The following is a 16159-nucleotide window of genomic DNA, read 5'->3' as shown; positions in this document are numbered from 1 at the left end:
CTATACCAGCGTCCGATTAGTCACCTCCGCTTGGCCACTACTCTGCGGGTAAGCTACAGAGGTAAAGACTTGTTGAATCTTCATCTCTTTACACCAAGCTTCGATTTTGGTCCCTTGGAACTGTCTCCCATTATCGGATATCAGCCTTCTAGGTACCCCGTACCTGCATACTATACTCTTCCACAAGAATTTCAGGACGTCGTTCTCAGTGATTCTGGCCAAAGGCTCTGCTTCCACCCATTTTGAAAAATAATCAACTGCTGCCAGTAGGAATTTCTTTTGAGCTGGAGCTATAGGAAACGGTCCCACAATATCCATTCCCCACTGGTCAAAAGGACATGCGGCCGTGACAGCTTTTATCATTGCGGCCCGCCGGTGATTCAAACGCGCATGACGTTGACAACTATCACAAGACATCACTAACTCTTGAGCATCATGCAGCACTGAGGGCCAAGAATAACCGGCGAGCAGCACCTTCCTCGCCAATGCATATGCCCCCAAGTGATTTCAACAACATCCCTCATGAACTTCTCGGAGCACATAATCAGCCTCTTGGTAACTCAAACACCGAAGAAGCGGCCCTGCAAAAGATGTTCTAAACAACACTTCCCCAATCATTACATAACGCGAGCATTTCATCTTCAACTTACGAGCTTCGCGAGGGTTATCAGGAAGCTTTGCCTCTTTCAAATAATCGGTTATAGCGGTTCTCCAATCCCCTTCTTCTTGCTCAACTACAGGCGAACTCATGTGAGGTGTGAGTTCGACCTGAAAGACCACATCTCTAGTCTTCCAACTTCCCATTGTCCCAGCCATTTTGGCTAGAGTGTCTGCCTTCTCATTTTCTTTCCTGGGAATTTGTTCAAATGTAATCTCCGTGAATTTCTCTCTGACTCTGTCTACTTCTTGAGCATATTCAATAAGTTTCTCATCTTTCACATCATACATTCCCTTCATCTGATGTGCTACCAACTGTGAGTCAGAAAAAACAAGTACCCGGGTAGCTCCCACGTTTCTGGCTGCTCGCAGTCTTGCCAACACAGCCTCATATTCTGCTTCATTGTTAGATGCTCGAAAATCCAATCTCATATCTAACTGCCAACTTCACCTCCTCCCCAGCCGGCGAAATCAATACTACCCCCACCCCACTTCCATCCTTAGAAGATGAACCATCAACATATACTTTCCAAGGATCTTCATTTTCAAGATGCACGGTCTCAGCCAGAAAATCGGCTAAGGCTTGTGCTTTAATAGATGTCCTCGACTCATACTGGATGTCATACTCCCCTAGCTCGGTATTCCACTTGATCAAACGGCCAGACATATCCGAATGAGTTAGGATTCTGCCCAATGGACTGTTGGTGAGAACCACAATCGGATGAGATAGGAAGTAGGGCCTCAAGCGTCTTGCTGTCATCACCAGAGCCAAAGCCAATTTTTTAAACCCGGAATATCGGATCTCTGCCCCTTTGAGTGCATGCGAAACATAGTACACCGGCTGTTGAATTGATCCATCTAGCTTGACAAGGACCGAACTCACGGCCCCTTCGATAACAGATAAATATACCCACAAAGGCTCACCCATTGCCGATTTGGGCAGGACAGGAAGCTTGGCAAGGTACTCCTTCAATTCTGCGAAAGCCTTTTCGCAATCCGGACCCCACTCAAATTTTTTCGCCTTTCGTAAGGTCCGGAAGAAGGGTAATGTGGGGACCCGGACGCTAATTCATTCCTTAATCTTCTTTAGGAATAATTCAAACAATTATAATAAACAAGGTCTAAATTTTTTTTTAAAATACAAAGCGGAAACGTAATGTAATTCAATTCAGATTACATACTTTAACATAAACATATAAATCTTGTGTTATCTACAAGAATTCAACTAGGTTCAACTATATATCAGTGCTGAATCCTAAGTTGCTTCGAAGCCCGGATCTTCACGCTATCTAGTCCAGCCTCGTTCTCTTCTTGACCCTGATCCTATCCCACCTGTTGCCATGCACACATACAAAAAAGACAACAGCCGGATAACTCTGGTGAGAATTACATTTTCAGTATAAATCATGTATACATGCAATCATAAAACAATATAAAAGCATATAACAGATATTTCTAACATGTATTCAGATCAGAATATAGATCCATATCAAAAATAAATCCTATTCTAAACATGTACCATCATCAGGAACATAACTCATCATGTACCATATTCAGGAACATAATCAACATAACTCAATATAAACTGTTAATTAGACTCATGACTCCACATTTTAGACTAGACTCAATCCTAGTCTAGGGATCCCGGTTTCCAAATGTTAGCATTCCATATCGATCACCAGTAATAGAAGAAATAACGATTCTATCCACATCGATATGGTATCGATCACCAGTAATAGAAGAAGCTCTGATTCTATACACATCGATATAGTATCGATCACCAGTAATAGAAGAAACTCCGATTCTATCCACATCGATATAATATCGATCATCAGTAATAGAAGAAGTTATAATTCTATCCACATCGATACGGTACCGATCACCAGTAATAGAAGAAGCTACAATTCTATCCACATCGAAAGCCAAACATCCGGTGACAGACTTTGGCACTATCGCCAATACACTATCTTTTGACATCGTGCAATGTGTCCAGGGCGATCCCACCACTATCAGGCACTTCAGTCACAAGATTACTCGTCTAATATCTGCTATCTATAAATCAAGAGAACAAGTACATCAATCAAATCAATGCAATAAGGTAAAGTATGTGATTTAGGGAAACTCGAGCCAAACCTCACTCGAGTTGTGCAATCCCAACTCCACATTAATTTATACCTTTATCTTCTCGGTCTGACGAAGACGAAGTCCCGAATTCAACTCTGTTCATACCCAATCTGATAATGACAATCGAATAGATACAATATCAGTATATAACTCAGTTCAAAACCTGTTCTGATTAATACTCAAATCAAAATATAATCTGATCAATGCCAATCGACATATGATACCACAATACCATCTCAACCAATATCGAGTCTGATCAATATCAATTTACGGATTTTTTCGATGGCATAACAATATAGTCTCGATAACCCCGTCAATCTCAACATCACAGATACAATACCAGAATTCATAATCAATATCGGTGCAACTCATAATTTCAATAACAATACAAATCTGATATCGAATCTCCATTAATCAATTCCAAAAATTATAACAATTACATAACCAGTCCGTTCTTTAATCTGACTTCGATTATACGATGTCCACTGTATCAGAAACACCATATATGATTCCTATTCAATTCTGACAACATAAGTTCAAATCGTATCTAAACGTAACAAAACTTACGTCCAGTTGTAGCCTGCGTTGATAGGAACACAGTACTGAAGTCGGATTACAATTCAGACGGGCGGATTTTGCACAATCGCAAAAGAAATATCAATTCTCCCAGCGTTTCCCTTCGGATTCCTTTTGCTCAATTATTCTGAATTGCAACATATATACATATATATACACGTTGCACCTCAAAACACAAGTGGCTTGTTCTTGTTCTGCATGTCGCGCGCATATGCGTGCAAAAGGTCGCGCATATGCGCCGGTAGTTCGAACCAGCATCTTTTGTCTGCCCGTGCATATGCGCCGATCAACTCCGCGCATATGTGCCGAACATTCTGCCCGTCACGCGCATGTGCGCCATCTACGTCGCGCATATGCGCCGAACTCTCTGGAATTCTCCCTTGGCTTCTCGTATGGCTCGCGCATATGCGCGCCTTCCACCGCGCATGTGCGCCGAACTCTCTGGACGTTCCACGCATGTGCGCGTATTGAGGTCGCGCATGTGCGCCCAACTCTCTGGACCTCTCGCGCATATGCACGAATCTAAGCCGCGCATGTGCGCGCATGGTTCTGTCTTCCTCGCGCATGTGCGCCCATACATGTCGCGCATGTGCTCGCGCACATGCGCGGGGAATCTTCTTGCACCTCATGTCAAATCTTCTTTCGGCTCTCCCGATCTGATCTTTTCTGTCTATAATCATATCAATAAATCATTTCAGATTAATCTCGGATTACAGTAATTAAAATCCCGGGCCTTACATTTCTCCCCATCTAAGATATGATTTCGTCCTCGAAATCACAGGCAATCAAATCAGATAAAGAAGAAATGTATAATTGAGGTTAATTAAGGAAAACTTATTCTATAAAATCATTCTGAAATCTCAATCTCATATCAGATTCTGTCTCTTTTAATGCCCTGCTAACTTTACCGTATTTCCAACTGCAGAATAGTCTTCATTCTGAATCTTCATTCTTTCACGCATCCTTGATTTCAATCTGAAGAAGAATTCAAGAAGTATAATATCCTCATACTACTTAAGATCATTCTGATAAAATTAATTGCAAATACTGGCTATACACCATCCGTATATACCAATCAATAGCTCCTCAACCCAATCTCGGCTACAAATACCAACAGTCATCACCTGACGTTGGCATATTTCATATCAACTTCTGAGCTACCTTCCTTTGCTTCTGAATCAGTTTCATTTTCTTTATCAGATCTTTGATCCCGTCAAATCCAATCTCAGGCATCACCGCAGTATTATCCCCCTATGAAGGAAATTCGCAGTTCTCACTGTACAATACCTCGACTAGAGCTATCTCGATACTCATCTAATAGCTATTATTGTACAATAATTCATAAAGTGACAAGACATCAAGTCACTAGTGCTAAAATCCAGCACTACAGTTCCTGGATATCCTCCAGTATCTAGATAGTTCGCTCCTGACTATCCGTCAATCTATAAACCATAGATAAAAAAATCATGCTATACATTTTGCCAAAAGTACAAAATCAACCAAAAATCGCGGTATGATATAATTAACTATGGCATGGAATACAATCTGCCCCTTTTCTAACATAGCTCTCAGTCGTCTTGTCATATCGGTACGTCATCCTGTACAATATAACATATGTAGATTTGAACAATCGTTCAATCATAACCACATCCTGGTACATTCTTGGGACGATTTCGGTAAGTCTATCATCAGATCCATAGAATTATACTCCTATTTCTATCCAGGAATCGATAATCTGTATATTCAATCTCCTGGTTTCTATCTTCCTGTCCTCATCTGTCAGCGATTTAGATATTTCAATAAAAATTCTGACATAACTGATTTCGGTTATTTACATCAAAACTGTCCGTTCGAATTATCACACATTTCCTGTTACCAGAATAATACTGAATCTACTACTGTGTGCCTCTGACAATACCTGTTATTTCAAATTCGAAATATCTGGCACAAACAAATCAGCTAATTATATAAAATAAAGCATTAACTACCTGGTATTCTGATTGACACACTGTTCTCACTATCGAAATCAAGTCCTGAACAATCTGATCAAACTTCGGAACTGCTGTAATTTTCAACATCAACTCTGGGCCGGCTTGAACGTTCTGAAGTTCTGCCATTATTAATGTCGTTTTCAGCCACTGATCACTGTCTCAACTGTGCTACAATCAATCAGTATACTATCTTCAGATATCATAGACTCTGAATACAATCTGTTGCAATCTGGATTCATAGCCGAACAATTCTGTATACAACAATCTCAGTTCCCAGAATATTCAATACAAATTTCAACTGTTCGATTCAATTCAATCATACGCTGCGAATATATCACAATATCATAGATAAAACGAGCATAAAGTCATCAGAACACTTCTGAACACAGGATTTATCAACCCATACCCAGAACTGAAGTATTTCCCAGAGGAACACATAATCAGATGTAACTCTAACTCTCAGGCAGTAAATCTTCTAACTGACATTTCAATTCTTTCAATTCAATCAATATCATTCTGTACAGAAGTCTAAAATGAAATTCATACCTGATATCAAATCAAGGCTGAAGTCACTCTCCTTGATATAAGACAAACCCGGAATTTCATCTGGAACGACTATAGCAACTCTCCTGCTACTGACAAATCATTCCCAGATAGGCTCAACTTCAGTAATCAACTGAATACATAAGGAATTACTCCATTCTTTTTGATAATCATCGAATCATACATAATACGGATATCAAGGAATTCAAAATCGAGAATCCTTACCGTACATCATTCGTTCATCGGCCATTTCAGGTCCGAATCTTACCATCTCCTGGCAAGAATCTATAATAGTTCTGTACTTGTTAGCATATTAATATCAATGATGTAGTCAGAATCAGATAACACAAGTACAATACAATCTAATTCAATCTCATTCTCTTTTTACTGCAGTACACAATATATCACAGAATTCACTGATATCAATTTCTCTCCCAAAAGGTACAAAGATCAATACTACAGTAATACAGACCCAGCATGTACAACATATATCAACACAACTCAGTCAAAGATAATCGTAGGGAATGCATTAGTATATATCAATAAATATGCAACATAATCATAAAAGATTATTACATGCAACTATATCATCACGTGTGTCCTGGGTCTGTTCCTCGATCACTACCACCAGATGATTCTGCTCCCTGAAATCTTCGGGAACCTCTCTGTGGACCGACTTTACCAAAGTGTCCTGGTTGTCGACAAACATGACAACTACCAAGTACACCTTGGCATTGTTCTGTGGGATGCCTTCCTCCACAGGTTCTACAATAAATTCCGGTGTAACTCGGGCTAGAACCACTGGAGCTAGATGAACCGCTCTCTAACTTCTTGAACTGTTTCTTTCGAGCTTTCATCGAATCTTGCTTCCTACTCGTGCTGCCACTATCCAATCGGAGAGGGAATTGTTGTGTCTGGAGTTGCATTGCATACAACCTTTCTTGTTGTCTAATCAGACTCGCCTCAGCCCTTTTTGCTTTATTCAAAGTATCAGCAAAATGGTAAGGTCGCTGCATATTTATCAATGGAACTATCTCTAAATTCAATCATTTGATGAACTGCTCAGTTACAGCTTCATCATTCCCAGCTATCTGAGGAACAAAACGCAGTAGAGTAGAGAATTTAGCAACATATACTTCAATATTCAGTTGGCCTTGTCCCAAATTCTCAAACTCTTCTCTCTTGTCCTCCCAGTACGATCCTGAGAAGAATCTTCGATAAAATTCAGCTTTAAAGACTTCCCACGTAATCACCGTACCCCGCTGTTCTAATACTCTTTTGGTTGTAATACACCAACTCCTAGCGACTTCCCGTAGTTGATTTCCAACCAGTTTAACTCTACAATCATTGTAAAACCAAAAAATTCTAATAATATTTCTATATCCTCTAGCCAATTCTGACACTCTTCAGACATCTCAGTGCCCTTCAAAATCGGCGGTTGAAACGACTGAAATTTCTTCAACTGTATTTCCATCGGAGTTTCCGATATATCTATCTGCTCAACCGAAATACTGCCCCGTTCTGGAATTCTACTAGGAGGTATATCCGATTACCAAAACCATTAGTAACCCAAATACTACAAACCTGTTCCATTCTTTCTCGGATCATCTTACTGCTGATCAAGAATCAAATATGATTCATACTCAATAATACATAATACCAACTCAAATCAGATAATCAGGCAAACATGTATTTCAAAGCAGTAAATCATAGTATCATGCTAGCATACAGAATGTAAATCAACATTAAAATAAATCTCATGCTAGCAATCACATGCAAGGAAAGAAAACTCAATCTACCCCGCTCACTCTCTTCTATCTCAATATCAAGAACCTACAGTTCTAGAACCTACTGTTCTGGAACCTAATGCTCTGATACCACCTGTTGTGGGGACCCGGACGCTAATTCATTCCTTAATCGTCTTTAGGAATAATTCAAACAATTATAATAAACAGGGTCTAAATTTTTTTTTTCAAATACAAAGCGGAAACGTAATGCAATTCAATTCATATTACATACTAAACATAAACATATAAATCTTGTGTTATCTACAAGAATTCAACTAGGTTCAACTATATATCAGTGCTGAATCATAAGTTGCTTCAAAGCCCGGATCTCCACGCTATCTAGTCCAGCCTCATTCTCTTCTTGACCCTGATCCTATCCCACCTGTTGCCATGCACATACAAACAAGACAACAGCCGGATAACTCCGGTGAGAATTACATTCTCAGTATAAATCATGTATACATGCAATAATAAAACAAGATAAAAGCATATAATAGATATTTCTAACATGTATTCAGATCAGAATATAGATCCATATCAAGAATAAATCATATTCTAAACATGTACCATCATCAGGAACATAACTCATCATGTACCATATTCAGGAACATCATCAACATAACTCAATATAAACTGCCAATTAGACTCATGACTCCACATTTTAGACTAGACTCAATCCTAGTATAGGGATCCCGGTTTCTAGTTATTAGCATTCCATATCGATCACCAGTAATAGAAGAAATAACGATTCTATCCACATCGATATGGTATCGATCACCAGTAATAGAAGAAGCTCTGATTCTATCCACATCGATATAGTGTCGATCACCAGTAATAGAAGAAACTCCTGATTCTATCCACATCGATATAGTATCGATCATCAGTAATAGAAGAAGTTATAATTCTATCCACATCGATACGGTACCGATCACCAGTAATAGAAGAAGCTACAATTCTATCCACATCGATAGCCAAACATCCGTTGACAGACTTTGGCACTATCGCCAATACACTATCTTGTGACATCGTGCAATGTTCCCATGGCGATCCCACCACTATCAGGCACTTTTGTCACAAGATTACTCGTCTAATACCTGCTATCAATAAATCAAGAGAACAAGTACATCAATCAAATCAATGCAATAAGGTAAAGTATGTGATTTAGGGAAACTCGAGCCAAACCTCACTCGAGTTGTGCAATCCCAACTCAACATTAATTTATACCTTTATCTTCTCGGTCTGACGAAGACGAAGTCCCGAATTCAACTCTGTCCATACCAAATCTGATAATGACAATCGAATAGATATAATATCAGTATATAACTCAGTTCAAAACCTGTTCTGATTAATACTCAAATCAAAACATAATCTGATCAATGCCAATTGACATATGATACCACAATACCATCTCAACCAATACCGAGTCTGATCAATATCAATTTACGGATGTTTCGATGGCATAATAATACAGTCTCGATAACCCCGTCAATCTCAACATCAAAGATACAATACCAGAATTCATAATCAATATCGGTGCAACTCATAATTTCAATAACAATACAAATCTGATATCGAATCTCAATTAATCAATTCCAAAAATTATAACAATTACATAACCAGTCTGTTCTTTAATCTGACTTCGATTATACGATGTCCACTGTATCAGAAACACCATATATGATTCCTATTCAATTCTGACAACATCATAATTTCAAACCGTATCTAAACGTAACAAAACTTACGTCCAGTTGTAGCCTGCGTTGATAGGAACACAGTACTGAAGTCGGATTACAATTGAGACGGGCGGATTTTGCACAATCGCAAAAGAAATATCAATTCTCCTAGCGTTTCCCTTCGGATTCCTTTTGCTCAATTATTCTGAATTGCAACATATATACATATATATATATACACGTTGCACCTCAAAAGACAAGTGGCTTGTTCTTGTTCTGCATGTCGCGCGCATATGCGCGCACAAGGTCGCGCATATGCGCCGGTAGTTCGAACCAGCATCTTTTGTCTGCCCGTGCATATGCGCCGATCAACTCCGCGCATATGCACCAAACATTCTGCCCACCACGCGCATGTGCGCCATCTACGTCGCGCATATGCGCCGAACTCTCTGGAGTTCTCCCTTGGCATCTCGCATGGCTCGCGCATATGCGCGCCTTCCGCCGCGCATGTGCGCCGAACTCTCTGGACGTTCCACGCATGTGCGCGTATTGAGGTCGCGCATGTGCGCCCAACTCTCTGGATCTCTCTCGCATATGCGCGAATCTAAGCCGCGCATGTGCGCGCATGGTTCTTTCTTCCTCGCGCATGTGCGCCCATACATGTCGCGCATGTGCGCGGGGACTCTTCTTGCACCTCATGTCAAATCTTCTTTCGGCTCTCCTGGTCTGATCTTTTCTGTCTATAATCATATCAATTAATCAATAAATCATTTCAGATTAATCTCGGATTACAGTAATTAAAATCTCGGGCCTTACAGGTAAGCTCCTGTGGTCGGATCTCGAGATAAAACGTGCCAGCGCGGCAATCCTCCCTGTTAACTGATGAACATCTTTGGGCCCCTGGGGAGAGACCATATCTCGAATATCTTGAACTTTCTCGGGGTTAGCCTCAATCCCCCTCTCTGTTACCATATAACCCAGAAACTTCTCACTCCTCACACCGAAGATACATTTTTGAGGATTCAACTTCAGACCGTAGGATCTGAGGGTAGCAAAGGTTTCCAACAAATCCCGTATGAGCTGGGCTGAATCCTTAGACTTCACCATGATGTCATCCACATACACCTCGACATTCCTCCCCACCTGTTTAGAAAAGACTTTATCCATCAATCGCTGATACGTGGCTCCGGCGTTTTTGAGTCCGAAGGGCATGACCACGTAACAGAATGTTCGTTCAGAGGTGATGAAACTCAATTTATCTTGGTCCTCCACAGCCAAGGGGATTTGATGGTTCCCCTGATAAGCGTCCAGCATGCACAAATATTGGTGTCCGGCCGTGGAGTCCACCAACTGATCTATCCGAGGCAGAGGATAACAATCTTTAGGACATGCCTTGTTGAGATCTCTGAAGTCCACACACATCCTCCATTTCCCCGAACTCTTTGGAACAAGAACGACATTCGAGAGCCAAGTAGGAAACTGTACCTCCCGAATGTGCCCAGCACGGAGCAACTCTCCCACCTCCTTCTTTATAACCATATCTTTCTCGGGCCCGAAGTGTCTTTTCTTCTGCTTCATGGGACGAGAATTTGATAAGATGTTTAATCGGTGTTCTGCTACATATGGACTCGTCCCTGTGAGCTCTTGGGCTGACCAAGCGAACCCGCTGAGATTAGCCTGTAAACAAGTAATGAGTTTTTCCCTGACCTCTGGGTCAAGATCAGAAGCTATTCTGAGCATTTTCTTATCGGGCCCCAATGTCACGATCTCCGGTTTTTCATCCATCACCTCTTGAACCTCTCTCCTTACCACGGGCAACCCGCTTCGCCCTCTTCTAATCATGTTGACTCCACACGCGCCCTCTTCCCCTCTCCTTTCACTATTCCTTCATAACATCGTTGCGCAACTTTCTGGTCTCCACACAAGACTCCAACCTCCTTCCCCACAGGAAACTTCAACTTCTGATGATAGGTGGACGCTACGGCTCTGAAATCCTTTAGGGCTGGTCGCCCCAGAATTCCATTGTAAGCAGATGGGGTGTCCACAACAGTAAAGGTTGTCATCTTTGTTACCCGTCGAGGCTCATGTCCCAAGGATAGAGGAAGGACAATCTGACCGAGTGGAGGGATGGCATGTCCTGCGAATCCATACAGAGGAGTGGAGATTGGCTCAAACTCAAATCCTTCCACCTTCATCTGATCCAAAGTGCTCTTGAACATGATATTAACAGAGCTCCCATTATCAATAAAGATTCGTGCCACATCGTAATTGGCAACGGTGGCCGTCACCACCAAGGCATCGTTATGAGGAGCCACAATGCCTCGGAGGTCATCTGGTCCAAAACTGATGACAGGATCCTGGGGTAAGCCTGCACTCCTGGATATTTCAAAATTCTCCAACCTCCTCCCATGCGCCTTCCGCGCCCGCCCGGAATCCCCATCAGTAGCACCCCCCGAGATCATATGAATCATTCCCCTCGTCGGGTGGTTATCTTCATTCGCTCCTCTCCTGGGTTCCACGGGCTCCCGAGGGGCATCCTGACCTCGACCTTCTCTCCTTGGCTCCTCGATCCTTTGATTTATCTACGGAGGGCCTCGACCCCGCTTAGAGGATGGACGAGATCTCAGTTCAATCCCGGATGAGGACCCTTCTTGTCTACCCCTCGACGGAGGCCGAGCACTGCTTTCAACCCTCTGTGACTTCTCCCCCCCTTTCCCCTGACTCCCTCACCTCCATCACCTTATCCCGACTCCTATTCAAAGGAACATGTGATGAGAATTGTCCTCTACTTCTAGTTTTGTCCTCCTCTCTCTCCCCCACACCCCTCTTCCTTCCCCCTCTCTCTGCTCCCTCCGCTCTACTTCCTCCCGGCCGATTCTCCATCCTTCTGTACCGTTGGGCATCTTCCAAGTTTACATATTTCTCAGCTCGAACCAACAGATCATCATAGCTCGACGGAGGCTTTTTGACCAGCGACTTGAAAAACTCCCCTCCCCTCAGTCCTTGTGTAAAGGCACTTATCATGATGTCGGGGGTAGCCGCCGGTATCTCCAGCGCTGCACTGTTGAAGCGCTGGACAAATTCTCGCAAAGTTTCAGCCTCCTGCTGCTTAATCACAAACAGGCTCAGATAATTTTTCTGATGCCTCTTGCTGCTGGCAAATCGGCGCAAGAAAGCTGTAGCAAAATCCTCGAAAGACTGTATGGAGTTGGGCTGCAGGGTATTAAACCATTGCTGGGCTCACCTCACTAACGTGCCCAGAAACACCCTGCACCTGACTCCATCTTAGTATTGATGCAACAACGCCGCATTTTCAAATCTCCCCAAGTGTTCCTCGGGGTCCGTATGTCCGTCGTACTCTCCAACGTTTGACTGTCGGAAATTCGGAGGAAGCCCTTCCTCCAATATGGCTAGTGAAAAAGGGCTTCCTCTCTTGGGTACCGGCACCCTACTCCCTACCTACTCCCTCAACCTCCGTATCTCCTTCCACATCTCCCCCATCTCACTAATCTCTCGACTTTGTATAGGTTGCGTCTCCTCCACCCTACTCTGGTGGACTTCAACATTTTCCTCATGCTCCTGACGAGGGGCCTGTTCCCCAGCACCCATGGACTCTTGGTTCCTCCTCATGGCCTCATCCACTGTACGGGTGATGAATTGGCCCAACTATTCCAGGGTCAAGTTTCCCACGTTCTCATTAGGACGGGTTTGCTCAACCCTCGTCTCGTGACGGGGCTGCTCAGCTCTTGTCTCTTGACGAGGTTGTTCCTGTCTCGTCTCCAGACGCGGTTGTTCCTGTCTTGTCTCAACATGAGACTGTTCGGGTCCCCTCTGAGAACGCGATGATGCTGAGGTAGCTCTTCTACTTCCTCTCCTGCCTACCATCTCTACGTCTCAACTCAAGTGTTTCCCACAGACGGCGCCAAGTGATACTCACGGGCAATTTAGGGTCCGATCCACGCAAGCGTCACTAATCCAAACACGGGCTTCAAAATTACCCTTGGCCTGAAATCACAAATAACACCGTTAGGAGGGGGCCAGGAGGGTGTCCTGACAAAGCCCCTCTGACGCTCAAGTCAGAGACTGAGGATATATGGGAGGAGCAGCTAAGGGCGCTGCTGAAAACAATATAGTGAATAGCTTAACTGAACAATCAAACCTGATATTTATAGGAGGATACATGGGCCCTTGATGGGCTTGTCTTCCATTTGGGCTAGAGATGAGCCAAGAGTAGTGGGCCCATCCATGTTTTCCATCTGGGCTAGGCCCATCCATGGGGTATCATTGAGGGTTAATGATACTAAGTTCCTAAATCCTAATAGGCCCATTATACATAAAAAGTCTTATACAAAACAATAATATCGTCCATTATACATAAAAACCTACTTAACAATAATATGGTCGATTTGGTTATTCGGTTTTTTGGGGAATTAAAACCGAAAACCGATTCGAAAAACCGGATTTTATAAATTTTAAAAACATAACCGATCGAAAAACCGACCAAACCGAGTATTTCGGTTTAAATGTTTCAGTTTTTTTCGGGTTTTTCGGATTTTATGCCCACCCCTTAATGCAATTATGGTTTTCAGGGTCAAAATGCTACGACAAACGACGTCCATGTTTTTATTGTTTATATTTTTAGTAGTTTCATTATTCGTAATTTGTTTTTATCGGTACAACTTGGGGATGAAGATAAATCAGGTATATTTTTTTAATGTAAATTCATTATTTTATAAATATACTCTAGTTTTGCATTTTGTTTTATAAGTTGACCATATTAATTTTCTTGTTTTTAGGTAATTTTGTTAATGACTATCAATTCATAAATTAGATTAACCAAAAACTACACATTTCCAGAAACTACTAAAAATGATTATTAAATTTTTTAATATCCATAAATTCAAAATACAGAACAATTGAAAATATTATAAAATGTATTGATTTGTACTTTTATTTCTTCTTAATATATACATACATTACGTCTAATTTCTTTTCAAATTTAAAAATGTTTCGTGCTTGTAATAATTTATCACATATTTTCTAAATTTTATTTATTAAATTTATCATTTAATATTTTTTGTAAAATTATTCATTTAAAAAGGAGCTTACATTAATAAATAGAGTCAAAATAATTAATTTTAGTTTATAAAATATATGAATTTAATCAATAGAGGAAATATTATATATTTGTAAAAATAATATAAGCCTTTAATTTTAGTTTATTTTACAATTTTTTTCTCGACTTGTGCTATTAAATACCCAAAAATTATTTTAATATATTTGTAAATTTAGGATAGAAGGTAGTGTCGTTATTTTATAATAAAGGAAAGTAATAGATATATGGATCAAGGAAAGAAAAAACAAAGTTATTTTGAGGATAATCTTGTCAGAAAATAAACAAAAAATTCAAGTATATATATAATTTTTTTGTTTTAATTAATTTGAACTTTGAACGAACAATTTTTGTTTGGAGACTTGTGAGTCATTGGCTTTAAATATAAAATAAAACAAGCTAATAGACTTTGAGCCTAAATTTGACCATTGATTTAAAAAAAAATTGAGAATAAAGTTTGAACCAATATCGTCAAGCCTGGATTTGAAATTTGAGTCAAGCCGGATTAAATTCAAACCAGTTCTCTTTTCGAGTTTCGATCAGACTAGGGAAATTAGAAATATAAAAAATGAGGAAAATGGCCTAAATATCAATTAATTTTGTCTATTTTGTGTTTTGGTCACGTAAATATTCAAATTTAATTTTTGATAATGTAAGTGATACCCCACCCCCAATAAGGATCTGGGTAATAGACAACCCGAAGTATTAAGTGAATAGCCCGAATCAGAGCCAATGTGCCGATACTATCTTCATCAACCGGGCATTTATCATCTTCCCGGGCTATCAAGAGCCCGGGCTCTCATACAAGCGCTCGGGTACCTTACCACCCGAACTATCTCGAGAATTGCATCATACTCGAGTATATAGATATGGGAAATCTTATCTTTCAGAACATGTATTTGGCATGTTATATAAGTTATCAAAAATTATGGGCAGCAGTCTTACTATACTTAGCAGGTGGACACTGAAAACAAGGTAATGATATGATTTACTACTATAAATTGCAGGTACATTTCTCATTTACAGATTTTAAAAACATTGAACTCTAAAGAACTCATATATATTCTCACATATATCGCTCGAATCTTTCTTCTTCGCCTGCTGACTTAAGCATCGGAGTGGATACGCCGGACACTCCTCCGGCATCCATTCACTAGTTCATTTCATTGTTCGCAGGTCACGGTAGAAGCCCAAGTTACAGAGAAATATTTTTCTCAAAAGATATATCCTTTCCTTCATCATTTTTCTTAAACATAATTATCATTGGTGCCGTCTGTAGGAAATTGAGTCTAAGGCGTTGACATGGCTCCTACTAAAAGAACTAATCAGGACACTTCCCGGGCTGCGGGAGATGGTATACATACTTTGGGACAAGGTGGTTCTAAGGACTGATATTTTATTATTTTAATCCGAGATTATTTAATTTATGAATTTTGGAATGTTGAGTCATCTTCCATGGTTTTACAATTCCATAGGATTGAAATCGAATTAAAAAGAGTTGTGAGGATCAAATTGCAAATAGTGAAGATTTCAGGGGCTAAAGTGCAATTAATGAAAGTTGAGTGGGACACTTGTCTTGCCATTCATGGAACCATGTATATAATGTATTTCCTTCAGATTTCCAGCAAGAGAGAAGATCGAGAGTTCATAGCTAAATTCCTCAAGCTTCATTTTGGTTTCAAAATTTGATTGTGC

At 40.7% G+C, this 16159-nt stretch overlaps 2 protein-coding genes across 2 annotated transcripts; both read right to left on the bottom strand.

Annotated features, from left to right (window-relative positions):
- Window positions 1-507: 507 nt before the first annotated feature.
- Window positions 508-948, bottom strand: LOC142550120 (uncharacterized). Its single transcript, XM_075659357.1, has one exon. It carries the CDS (start codon window positions 946-948, stop codon window positions 508-510), a length of 441 nt encoding a protein of 146 aa, XP_075515472.1.
- A 115-nt stretch (window positions 949-1063) lies between these two features.
- On the bottom strand, window positions 1064-1585 carry LOC142550119 (uncharacterized). The gene has a single exon (XM_075659356.1). The coding sequence runs from the start codon at window positions 1583-1585 to the stop codon at window positions 1064-1066; it is 522 nt and encodes a 173-aa protein (XP_075515471.1).
- Window positions 1586-16159: the final 14574 nt, after the last annotated feature.

The sequence above is a fragment of the Primulina tabacum genome, chromosome 6, assembly GCF_025594145.1.
Source record: "Primulina tabacum isolate GXHZ01 chromosome 6, ASM2559414v2, whole genome shotgun sequence".
Taxonomy (NCBI): Eukaryota; Viridiplantae; Streptophyta; class Magnoliopsida; order Lamiales; family Gesneriaceae; genus Primulina; species Primulina tabacum.
The sequence above is the reverse complement of the archived record's forward strand: the minus strand, read 5'-3'. Positions and strand labels throughout refer to the sequence as shown.

Coding starts and splice junctions, on each gene's coding strand:
- LOC142550120 (XM_075659357.1), bottom strand. CDS start 948: ATGTATGATGTGAAAGATGAGAAACTTATTGAATATGCTCAAGAAGTA.
- LOC142550119 (XM_075659356.1), bottom strand. CDS start 1,585: ATGGGTGAGCCTTTGTGGGTATATTTATCTGTTATCGAAGGGGCCGTG.